This window comes from Staurois parvus, unplaced genomic scaffold (genome assembly GCF_062004578.1).
Source record: "Staurois parvus isolate SC_StPar_1 unplaced genomic scaffold, SC_StPar_1.0 ptg001256l, whole genome shotgun sequence".
NCBI lineage: Eukaryota > Metazoa > Chordata > Amphibia > Anura > Ranidae > Staurois > Staurois parvus.
Genome location: NW_028319052.1, coordinates 531796 through 545144, shown reverse-complemented (window position 1 = coordinate 545144; position 13349 = coordinate 531796). Strand labels below are relative to the sequence as shown.

General features: G+C 47.7%; 1 protein-coding gene across 1 annotated transcript in view; it reads right to left on the bottom strand.

Moving 5' to 3' along the window:
* Positions 1 to 13349, bottom strand: part of SLC23A1 (solute carrier family 23 member 1) — a 684016-nt gene that overhangs the window by 152555 nt on the left and 518112 nt on the right. The window contains exon 9 of the mRNA XM_089660642.1: positions 10532 to 10637. Within this exon, the coding sequence (XP_089516768.1) occupies positions 10532 to 10637 (106 nt within the window). The remainder of the gene's footprint in view (positions 1 to 10531; positions 10638 to 13349) is intronic.

Here is a 13349-nt window from a genome sequence, read left to right as displayed (position 1 = left end):
TTGCTGAGCTGAAGAAGTCAGGAGTTGTTCGGGAAACCAGGAGTCCTTATCCAGCAGTAGTAGTAGGGAAGAAAAATGGGACCCTGCGGATGTATATTGACTACAGAACTCTGAACAGAAGAACCATTCCCAATCAGTACACCATTCCTTGAACTGAAGATACCCTTCAATGTCTGTCAGGAGTGAAATGGTTCAGTATCCTAGATCTGAAAAGTGGGTACTATCAGATTCCCATGCATCCGGATGATTGAGAAAAGACGTCATTCATCTGCCCATTAGGGTTCTTAAAGTTCAGTAGGATGCCTTAAGGACTATCAGGGGCTCCTGCCACATTCAAACGGCTAACACAAATTCTCCTGCACTTGGGGATGGACTCGATGCAGGCTACAACCCCATTAAGAATGTCCTGGAACTTGCACACCTTGCTGCCCTCAACAGACCGGGGAAATCCAAATATACTGAATGAGGAAAGAACAAACAGAGGGCACACAGGCCTAATGCAGTACCATAAAAAATGTTTAATAAGAAATAAAGTAGGTGTTGTACTCACAAACGACAATAAAGTCAAGGAACGTCATAAAAGAACAGCTGGGTCAACACCGTGCTGAGTAACAGTCCGCAATAGGGAGTGTAGACATCCAATAGGTTAATACAAAGAAATAAACTTGCGAGCCACCAAGGTATATTATAAAAATATGTGTACTAGATCGCTGGTTATTATGCCCACTCTCGTGTGATGTGCGTTTATAAAAAAAAAGTTTAAATAATTACCGCGCTCTAATATCATCAAAAAAGTGTAAATCAAAAAAGTGCAAAGTGCTTGTAAATAAATAAAATAAAAAATATATAAGTAATATTTGATATACCATGACTCATTAAATAAATAAAATTAAACTTGTTTTTATTTCTATTTTTCACTTTTCTTCAATTTTAATTTTGGGGAGGGGCAGTGACGTCATTGCGCATTCTATCTACGATACGGCGAGTACTGAAGGTGTGTGGACACACACCCTTCGTTCTGATTCAGCTGCAAGCTGTGGGATCTTATACATATACAAAGTGCAAATGTATTATTTTAAATGTGAGTGCAATATGGAAGCACATTAAAAGCTGTTTTACCCCTGGGATAAGACACCATATCTTTTATCTCTTTTTTGCATGAGACATACGAAGAATACAAAGGCAGAGGACTAAGGAGTGGATCAAAGGAGGGAGTATCCCTCACAGTCCTGCAGTCACACAGGTTTTCAGCATCACTGCAAAGACCATATCTTCATACTGAAGGAGAGTATATCTATCTAGGCTGGATATTCATCTTTGCACATTGGGACATTATTGTCGTTTTTTCACATTAGACTTTTTTTATTATTTAATTTTCATTTTTAAATGTATTTATTTCTTATTTTATCAAATTATTGCATCTTTATATGATGAATTTTTTTGAGGTTCACCAATGGAAGATTTGCACATTGTTATAAGGATTGCATATATAGTGACATGCTAATATGTTATGAATTTATTTTTCACAAGTTTAATTTTATTTATTTAATGAGTTACGGTATATCAAATATTACTTATATATTTTTTATTTTATTTATTTACAAGCACTTTGCACTTTTTTGATTTACACTTTTTTGATGATATTAGAGCGCGGTAATTATTTAGACATCCAATAGGTTGACGCTTTTCGAGGACTTGCCTCTTCCTCAGAGCCCAGAAATAAAGTAGGTGTTGTACTCAGCAGCAGTTGAACTAAAGCAGGAGAACTTAAGCAGCAGGAAGACACAACAACAGCAAGAAACTCTACTGCATGCTGGACAGACTGCAAGGAAACATCTTTTACATACCTGAGTCCCACTCCATGTACCTTTTATATAATACACCCCTCTTCTCCTCTTCATATTACTATCCTCTGTTCCCAAATCTCATTTCTTTACCCCTCTGCTCCACCCCAAAACTTGTACATCTACCCCTCATTGCTATCATCTCCCTACTATTGCTTTCATCACCTCCCCAAAATGCCTCTTCCAATCCTCCTCATTTTCCTCTCCTCTGTTCCCAAAATCCATTCACTATATCCCTCTGCTCCTCCCAAACATTTGTATATTGTGTCCTCACTGCTTCCTTCGCCCCTCTACGGCACCCACCACCTCCTCCTATTACTCCACTCTCCCACTGACCCCTACACCTCCACTAGTAGTTTCTCACGCTCCTGCACATCCCGCTCCCATGCCACCTTTCTCACCCTTCTCCTCATAACCGCGGGGGACATCTCCCCGAATCCTGGCCCTCCACCACCTCCCTCACCCGCACAAAACCCTCCCACCTCCACGTCCTGCCGCAACCCCCGCACCTTAGTATCTGTCCCCCTGCTCCCTAAAATCTCCCCCCCATTTTCATGTGCACTCCTGAACGTCCGATCGGTGTGCAACAAGCTTACCGCCATCCACGACCTCTTTGTTTCCCGCTCCCTCAACCTCCTGGCGATTACGGAAACCTGGATCCAGCCCACTGACTCTACCTCCCCTGCTGCACTCTCCTACGGAGGTCTCACCTGGACCCACTCACCCAGGCCCATCGGTCGTAAAGGTGGTGGGGTTGGCCTGCTCCTGTCACCGCTGAGCACCTTCCGAGTCCTCCCAAACCCCCCCTCCCTATCCTTCTCCTCCTTCGAGGCCCACTGCGTCCGACTATTCTCCCCAACCCCCCTGAAGATTGCTGTGATATACCGGCCTCCTGGATCCATACCCCGCTTCCTGGAAGACTTCTCCTCCTGGCTACCCTTCTTCCTCTCCTGTGAGCTACCCACTATCATCCTTGGGGATTTCAACATCCCTGTCAACCTCGACAACCCGGACACAGCCCGTCTCCTCCACTTAACCTCCTCCTTTGCACTTGCACAGTGCATACAATCCACCACCCACTCCGACGGTAATATCCTTGATCTTGTCTTCTCCAACCGCTGCGCTCCCCACAACCTCACTAACACCCCCTTCCCTCTCTCTGACCACAACCTGATTACCCTCTCTATCTCCTCATCCTCCAACGCCTACCCCTCCAAATGTCACACTTCTACCAGCCGTAACCTCCGCAACCTTAACCCTGCCTCCCTCCACTCCGCAGCTGATCAACTCCATGACCGCATCCTCCCCCTGTCCTGCCCCGACTTGGCTATGACCGCCTACAACAATGCGCTGTCAACAGCCCTTGACTCACTAGCGCCTTTAACCACACGCAACATCAGACCCCAACCGCTCCAGCCCTGGCAGACTGATCACACCAAAACCCTCAAACGACACAGTCGTGCCCTGGAGCGACTATGGCGCAAAACCAAATCCCAACAAGCCTTCACCCGCTACAAATCTACCTTCCACACCTACACCTCCTCCCTCCATACTGCCAAACAAGCCTACTTCCTGACCCTCATCAAGGCCCTCTCCTCCAATCTTTGCCGACTCTTCTCCACCTTCAACTCTCTACTCTCGCCACCCCCATCTCCACCCAGCACCTCACTCACTGCCCTTGAGATTGCCAATCACTTCAAAAACAAGATTGACACAATTCGCAAGGACATTGCCGCAACTCACACGCCTTCTCAACCCGTCCCCTCTCACACAGCTACCCCCTCATCCCCCCTCCCCCTCGACATAACCCACAGGGACTTCGTCGCTGCTCAAACTCCCTCCAACCCCCTTCCCCCTCACTCAGCTACCCCCTCTTCACCCCTCTCCCACGGCCCCACCACTGCTCTGACCTCCTCTCCCACCCCACCCTACATTCCTCATACTGAAGCTCCCCCAACACTCAGCACCTTTCACCTTACTACCATCGAAGAAGTCTTCAAGATCCTCTCTGATGCCCGCCTCACCACCTGCCCCCTCGACCCTATCCCCTCACAACTCCTACAACCTCCCTCCCCCTCCATCCTACGCTCCCTCACCCACATCTTCAATCTCTCCCTCTCCTCCGGCACTTTCCCTTCCCCTCTGAAACATGCACACATCACCCCCATACTTAAAAATCCCTCCCTGGACCCCAATGACCCGAACAACCTCAGACCCATCTCCCTGCTCCCATTTACATCTAAACTCCTCGAGCGCCTAGTCTACGCCCGCCCATGCTCTCACCTCAACGACAACAACCTCCTCGATCCCCTACAGTCCGGCTTCCGTCCCCTACACTCCACCGAAACTGCCTTACTCAAACTCTGCAACGACCTGCTAACCGCCAAAGCTAATGGCCACTATTCAGTGCTCCTACTCCTTGACCTCTCTGCGGCCTTTGGTCGTAAAGGTGGTGGGGTTGGCCTGCTCCTGTCACCGCTGAGCACCTTCCGAGTCCTCCCAAACCCCCCCTCCCTATCCTTCTCCTCCTTCGAGGCCCACTGCGTCCGACTATTCTCCCCAACCCCCCTGAAGATTGCTGTGATATACCGGCCTCCTGGATCCATACCCCGCTTCCTGGAAGACTTCTCCTCCTGGCTACCCTTCTTCCTCTCCTGTGAGCTACCCACTATCATCCTTGGGGATTTCAACATCCCTGTCAACCTCGACAACCCGGACACAGCCCGTCTCCTCCACTTAACCTCCTCCTTTGCACTTGCACAGTGCATACAATCCACCACCCACTCCGACGGTAATATCCTTGATCTTGTCTTCTCCAACCGCTGCGCTCCCCACAACCTCACTAACACCCCCTTCCCTCTCTCTGACCACAACCTGATTACCCTCTCTATCTCCTCATCCTCCAACGCCTACCCCTCCAAATGTCACACTTCTACCAGCCGTAACCTCCGCAACCTTAACCCTGCCTCCCTCCACTCCGCAGCTGATCAACTCCATGACCGCATCCTCCCCCTGTCCTGCCCCGACTTGGCTATGACCGCCTACAACAATGCGCTGTCAACAGCCCTTGACTCACTAGCGCCTTTAACCACACGCAACATCAGACCCCAACCGCTCCAGCCCTGGCAGACTGATCACACCAAAACCCTCAAACGACACAGTCGTGCCCTGGAGCGACTATGGCGCAAAACCAAATCCCAACAAGCCTTCACCCGCTACAAATCTACCTTCCACACCTACACCTCCTCCCTCCATACTGCCAAACAAGCCTACTTCCTGACCCTCATCAAGGCCCTCTCCTCCAATCTTTGCCGACTCTTCTCCACCTTCAACTCTCTACTCTCGCCACCCCCATCTCCACCCAGCACCTCACTCACTGCCCTTGAGATTGCCAATCACTTCAAAAACAAGATTGACACAATTCGCAAGGACATTGCCGCAACTCACACGCCTTCTCAACCCGTCCCCTCTCACACAGCTACCCCCTCATCCCCCCTCCCCCTCGACATAACCCACAGGGACTTCGTCGCTGCTCAAACTCCCTCCAACCCCCTTCCCCCTCACTCAGCTACCCCCTCTTCACCCCTCTCCCACGGCCCCACCACTGCTCTGACCTCCTCTCCCACCCCACCCTACATTCCTCATACTGAAGCTCCCCCAACACTCAGCACCTTTCACCTTACTACCATCGAAGAAGTCTTCAAGATCCTCTCTGATGCCCGCCTCACCACCTGCCCCCTCGACCCTATCCCCTCACAACTCCTACAACCTCCCTCCCCCTCCATCCTACGCTCCCTCACCCACATCTTCAATCTCTCCCTCTCCTCCGGCACTTTCCCTTCCCCTCTGAAACATGCACACATCACCCCCATACTTAAAAATCCCTCCCTGGACCCCAATGACCCGAACAACCTCAGACCCATCTCCCTGCTCCCATTTACATCTAAACTCCTCGAGCGCCTAGTCTACGCCCGCCCATGCTCTCACCTCAACGACAACAACCTCCTCGATCCCCTACAGTCCGGCTTCCGTCCCCTACACTCCACCGAAACTGCCTTACTCAAACTCTGCAACGACCTGCTAACCGCCAAAGCTAATGGCCACTATTCAGTGCTCCTACTCCTTGACCTCTCTGTGGCCTTTGACACAGTCGACCACCCCCTCCTCCTCAAAAAACTACACTCCCTCGGCCTCAGAGATTCTGCTCTCTCCTGGCTCTCATCCTACCTGTCACAACACTCCTTCAGCGTTACCTATAATGCTACCACCTCCCTCTCACTCCCCCTCTCTGTTGGGGTCCCTCAAGGCTCTGTCCTCGGGCCCTTTCTCTTCTCCATCTACACCTCCTCCCTTGGCCAACTCATACACTCTCACGGCTTCAACTACCACCTCTATGCCGACGACACACATCTATCTCTCAACCCCCCACCTCACCCCCTCGGTCTCCGCCCGAATCACACACCATATCAGACTGGATGTCGCTCCATTTCCTTAAACTGAACCTCTCCAAAACCGAGTTTCTTGTCTTCCCTCCAGCCCGGACACCACCCCCCATTGACTTCTCCATCTTGTCCAACAACGCCACCATCAAACCCGCCCCGCAGGCCAGAGTACTTGGTGTCATTTTGGACTCCAACCTATCCTTCCAGCCCCAAGTCCACTCTTTAACAAACTCGTGCAGACTCCACCTCCGCAACATCTCCAAAATCCGCACGTTCCTAACTCCAGAAACCACTAAACAGCTCATCCACTCCCTCATCATATCACGACTCGACTACTGCAACTCCCTCCTCACTGGCCTGCCTCGCCGCTGGTTATCCCCACTTCAGTCCATCCTGAATACGGCTGCCAGACTCATTCACCTTTCCAACCGCTCCGTTTCCGCCACCCCCCTCTGCCAATCCCTCCACTGGCTTCCGATTGCGCAACGGATCAAATTCAAAATCCTAACACTGACGTACAAAGTTGTCCACCATACTGCCCCGAACTACATCACTGACCTAATATCCAAGTACCGCCCAGCACGCACACTCCGCTCCTCACAAGACCTCCTTCTCTCTAGTTCCCTGGTCTCCTCCTCCCATGCCCGCCTCCAGGACTTCTCCAGGGTGTCACCCATCCTCTGGAACTCCCTGCCCCAACCCATCAGATTATCACCTACTCTCCTCTCCTTTAGGCGCACCCTGAAAACCCATCTCTTCAGGGAAGCCTACCCCGCCCCCTGCTAACTTGCCGACCTCCTCCACTCTTCCTACCACTCCATCCCCCACAGCTATCTCCTCCTGTGCCACCATCCCCTCCCTCCTAGATTGTAAGCTCGAAAGAGCAGGGCCCTCGATCCCCTCATGTTTTGCATTGTATTGGTATTGTTCTGTCACATGTTCTGTTCCCCTCTGTAATGTACAGCGCTGAGCGAACTATTGGTGCTTTATAAATACTGTATAATAATAATAATAATAATACTCACAAACGACAATAAAGTCAAGGCCCATCATAAAAGGGCTCTGAGGAAGAGGCAAGTCCTCGAAACGTGTCAGCCTATTGGATGTCTACACTCCCTATTGTGGACTGTTACTCAGCGCGGTGTTGACCCAGCTGTTCTTTTATGACGTGGCTTGACTTTATTGTCGTTTGTGAGTACAACACCTACTTTATTTCTTATTGAACATTTTTTATGGTAATGCACTAAGCCTGTGCGCCCTCTCTTTGTTCTTTCCACATTCCAACGGCTGATGCAGCGCACAGTGGGAGACATGAATCTAACTGAGGACTTGGTGTACTTGGATGGCATAATCATTTTCAGTTAGACTTTGGAAGAACATGAAACCCCGTCCCCTCTCACACAGCCTCCCCCTCATCACCCCTCTCCCACGGCCCCACCACTGCTCTGACCTCCACCCCACCCAACATTCCTCACACTGAAGCCCCTCCTCCTCAAAAAACTACACTCCCTCGGCCTCAGAGATTCCGCTCTCTCCTGGCTCTCATCCTACCTGTCACAACGCTCTTTCAGCGTTACCTAGAACGCTACCACCTCCCCCTCACTTCCCCTCTCTGTTGGGGTCCCTCAAGGCTCCGTCCTCGGGCCCCTTCTCTTCTCCATCTACACCTCCTCCCTTGGCCAACTCATACACTCTCACGGCTTCAACTACCACCTCTATGCCGACGACACACAAATCTATCTCTCAACCCCCCACCTCAACCCCTCAGTCTCCGCCCGAATCACAATCCTACTGAATGACATATCAGACTGGATGTCGCTCCACTTCCTAAAACTGAACCTCTCCAAAACCGAGCTCCTAGTCTTCCCCCCAGCCCGCACACCACCCCCCTTTGACTTCTCCATCATGTCCAACAATGCCACTATCAGACCCGCCCCGCAGGCCAGAGTACTTGATGTCATTCTGGACTCCAACCTATCCTTCCAGCCCCAAGTCCCATCATTAACAAACTCATGCAGACTCCACCTCTGCAACATCGCCAAAATGCGCACGTTCCTAACCCCAGCTCATCCACTCCCTCATCATATTACGACTCGATTACTACAACTCCCTCCTCACTGGCTATCCCCCCTTCAGTCGATCCTGAATATGGCAGCCAGACTCATTCACCTTACCAACCGCTCTGTTTCAGCCATCCCCCTCTGCCAATCCCTTTACTTGCTTCCGATTGCGCAACGGATCAAATTCAAAATCCTAACACTGATGTACAATGCTGTCCACCATACTGCCCCAAATTGCATCACCGACCTAATATCCAAGTACCACCCAACACGCACACTCCGCTCCTCACAAGACCTCCTTCTCTCTAGTTCCCTGTTCTCCTCCTCCCATGCCCGCCTCCAGTATTTCTTCTCCAGGGTGTCACCCATCCTCTGGAACTCCCTGCCCCAACCCATCAGACTATCACCTACTCTCCTCTCCTTTAGGCGCACCCTGAAAACCCACCTCTTTAGGGAAGCCTACCCCACCCCCTGCTAATTTGCTGACCTCCTCCACTCTTCCTACTGCTCCATCCCCCACAGCTATCTAATAATAAAGCTCTGACCAAACAAGATCCCAGCCTGCTACTAAATAGTTCCGTCTACAAAGAGTCTACAAAGAATGGGACTGACTGCACGTATGGGACAGCACAATTTATCGGAGGGGTCCTTCAGAAGATTTAGAAAAAAGGTTGCAGTTATTCCTCCCAGAGAGATTCTCAACTTGAATGGTTCAACCACACTCTGTTGAATATACTGGGAACTTTGCCCCCAGAGAAGAAACTGCATTGGGGAAACCTTATTGCAGCTGTAGTTCATGCCTACAACAGCCTGACTAATGATGCTACGTGGTATTCCCACTACAGATTAATGTTTGGGAGAGAAGCTTGACCGCATGCAGAAAAACCGACCTCTCTGCACCATATGAACAAGCCCTTAATCTGATATCTTTGGCTACTGGCTTCAGCTTGATCACTGACTATGCTCCTGCTTGCTCTTATTGTGCTATTGTCATATATGCAGCATCCAGGAAGTGGGCTTGAAACCTGAGCACCATGTATATGTGTTCCTGTGTTTGTTTTGAGAGCATGCTTAATCACACTCTCCCAGCACACTGACACAGACTGAGCTCTTGTTGAGAGCACTGGGACTCCTACTAGCAATCAGGATCTGGGAATCCCAGTTCCTGATCACCTGATCACTGTGATAGCCTTTGATTGGCTATCACAGTGATCAGTCACTGTGCAGCCTGCCCCTGGGTTATTTATTTATATAATTTTTTTTTACACAAATATAGCTTTCTTTTGGTGGTATTTTGTCACCACTGGGTGTTTTTCCCACTATAAAATATATCCAATAATAAAAACAAACAAACAAACAAACAAAAAAAAACATTTCTTCATACATTTAGGCCAAAATGTATTCTGCTACATGTCTTTGGTCAAAAAAATATCCCAATAAGTGCATATTGATTGGTTTGTGTGAAAGTTATAGCATTTACAAACTATGGTATGTATACTGGAATTTGTATTCCTTCTTTTCTTATCATAGTAATAGCGGTGATCAGTGATGGGGGAAATCTGACACTAACTGACACTGGGTGGGAGATAGACAGACTGACTACCTTACAATGACATCACCAGTGACACTAATACAGTCATCAGTGATAGAACTATAAAATGTCACTGTACTAATGACACTTGCTGGGAAGAGGTTATCATCTTGGGGTAATCAATGGGTTAAATGTGTGCCTAACAGATGTTAATGTGTGTAATATGTGCTGCTTTAAACTAAAAATCTGCTTGTTCCTTCTCCCTGCTTTGCAGGGAGAGGAAACAGATTGTTTTCTCTGTGCAGAGTCCTGTGTGTTTTCAACTCTGGGCTGTGATTGGACACAGCCGATCAGAAGGTCTCAGCCATAAATCATTGGCTGAAACCTGCAAATTCCCACTGTGTCCATGTAGGTCTGCAAGTAGTTAAGGAGACATGGGTTTGGGTACTCGTCTTATCATTTTTAACAATTTGACTTTACATGAGTGACCAATCTGAACCAGTAGCTCAACCTCTGGATTTTGCTCTGTACAATAAAAAAAATGCATCAATCATCCTGGAAATTATTTTGTTTATATTTTTATACGGAAGAATAATTTTATTATTCTAATAGATATTGTAAAAACAGTGACCACTCTATTCATTATAAGTTTACCTTAGTAATTCCCAAGACACCTATGTTTGGGCTTGAAGAAGTAGAACCATTTCCTGTGCCAAGTAAGCCAGCAATAACACAGCAAATTCCTTCAATGCATATACCCCTGAAAAAGAAAAAGCATAGTAATTTGACCTGTCTCTGCCGTTGACGCTGTTTCATAGACGCTCACTCCTGTGCTGTAAAGGTTATTGCAAAGTTGTGCAATTAAAAATGCCTCCTACAATAAAAAAGTCATATTTTCTTCTGGCTCCTTTTGGAATTGACTGGCATCCTGTAATACCGGTAGTAGTTTCAGTATTTATCAACCTATTGTGACCCTTTTGTTACTTGTTATGTTCTCTACTTATCACCTTCTTATGTACATGTACTATTACCTGCCCAATGAACATATGCAGTATCTCCTTTACTTAAGTTTTCCAGTATTTTAAAGAGATGGCATCTCATGTACAGGTGAAACTCAAAAAATTAGAATATTGTGCAAAAGTTCATTTATTTCAGTAATGCAACTTAAAAGGTGAAACTAATATATGAGATATACTCATTACATGCAAAGCAAGATAGTTCAAGCCGTGATTTTTCATACTTGTGATGATTATGGCTTACAGCTCATGAAAAACCCCAAATCCACAATCTCAGAAAATTAGAATATTGTGAAAAGGTGCAATATTATCGGCTGAAAGTGTCCCACTCTAATCAGCTAATTAAGCCATAACACCTGCAAAGGGTTCCTGAGCCTTTAAATGGTCTCTCAGTCTGGTTCAGTAGGAATCACAATCATGGGAAAGACTGCTGACCTGACAGTTGTGCAGAAAACCATCATCAACACCCTCCATAAGGTAATTGCAAAAGAAGTTGGATGTTCCCAAAGTGCTGTATCAAAGCACATTAATAGAAAGTTATTTGGAAGGGAAAAGTGTGGAAGAAAAAGGTGCACAAGCAGCAGGGATGACCGAAGTATGGAGAGGATTGTAAAGAAAAGACCATTCAAAAGTGTTGGGGACTTTCCCAAGGAGTGGACTGAGGCTGGAGTCAGTGCATCAAGAGCCACCACACACAGATGGATCCTGGATATGGGCTTCAAATGTCGTATTCCTCTTGTCAAGCCGCTCCTGAACAACAAACAATGTCAGAAGCGTCTTACCTGGGCTAAAGAAAAACAGACCTAGTCTGTTGCTCAGTGGTCCAAAGTCTGATGACAGCAACTTTTGCATCTCATTTGGAAACCAAGGACTCAGAGTATGGAGGAAGAATGGAGAGGCACACACTGCAAGATGCTTGAAGTCCAGTGTGAAGTTTCCACAGTCTGTGTTGATTTGGGGAGCCATGTCATCTGCTGGTGTTGGTCCACTGTGCTTCAATAAGTCCAGGGTCAACGCAGCCATCTACCAGGAGATTTTGGAGCACTTCATGCTTCCTTCTGCAGACGAGCTTTATGAGGATGCGGACTTCATTTTCCAACAGGACTTGGCACCTGCCCACACTGCCAAAAGCACCAAAACCTGGTTCAATGACCGTGGGATTACTGTGGGATTGATTGGCCAGCAAACTTGCCTGACCTGAACCCCATAGAGAATCTATGGGGCATTACCAAGAGAAAGATGAGAGATATGAGACCGACCAATGCAGAAGAGCTGAAGGCCGCTATTGAAGCATCCTGGTCTTCCAGAACACCTCAGCAGTGCCACAGGCTGATAGCTTCCATGCCACGCCGCATTGAGGCAGCAATTGCTGCAAAAGTGGCCCAAATCAAGTTCTGAGTACATATGCAGGCTTATACTTTTCAGAGGTCCGATATTGTTCTATGTACAATCCTTGTTTTATTGATTGCATGTAATATTCTAATTTTCTGAGATTGTGGATTTGGGGTTTTCATGAGCTGTAAGCCATAATCATCACAATTATGACAAAACACGGCTTGAACTATCTTGCTTTACATGTAATGAGTCTATCTCATATATTAGTTTTACCTTTTAAGTTGCATTACTGAAATAAATGAACTTTTGCATGCTATTCTAATTTTTTGAGTTTCACCTGTATGTCTCACTCACTTTGATCACTATAAAGAAACTATGGGGTCCAGATTTTCCAGTATTTTTATGCCTGATCTTTTATGGTCATATGTTGGATTCATTAACCTTATTGAACCATTGCAACCTTGAAGGTGCTGTACACTTTTACAACATTTATTAAAGCAATCTAGCTTACAGAGTTATGCTGTACTGTGTGCATCACTCTACTAATCTAGATAGGTGAGTTGCCTTGTAGTATTTGACTGGGTCCAGAAAGCCTATGACTCCTTTTAACTGAGGCAGGGTCAAGATGGATCTCTTTAGCCTAGCTGGCTTTCCAATGTTAACACCCTGCTAAAATTGCAAGTTGCAGGATGTTAGTAGAATCACAAGGTGGAAGTGTCCTGCAACTCAGTGACACTTGCACTCTGCAGAAAAGCCCCATGGACCTTGTATGCTGAACCGCAAGACTTTGCTGAGGAGTAGTGTATCAGAGGACTAGATTTCCCATAGGAGCTGGCGTGTGGGCAGGGGCATTCATATACAGAAGCCTGGGAAACTGGACAGGAAGTGAGAGGGGAGAGATCTGTGCGGACCGCCATAGAACTAGACCAGGCCACAGAGTTAGAGAGATAAAAGGCAAAGAGAAGTCGCTGACCGCTAGCCTTGCCATCCTGTTCAGCAAGACAGTCTGCCAGCAGGTCACCCGGAGCGTGATGACCGGATGGAGCACTGCAAGGAGATCGGAGAACTTGTGGGGTGGATGGGGGATCCACAGAGAAAGAGACTGCCAGGACCTTCTGGAA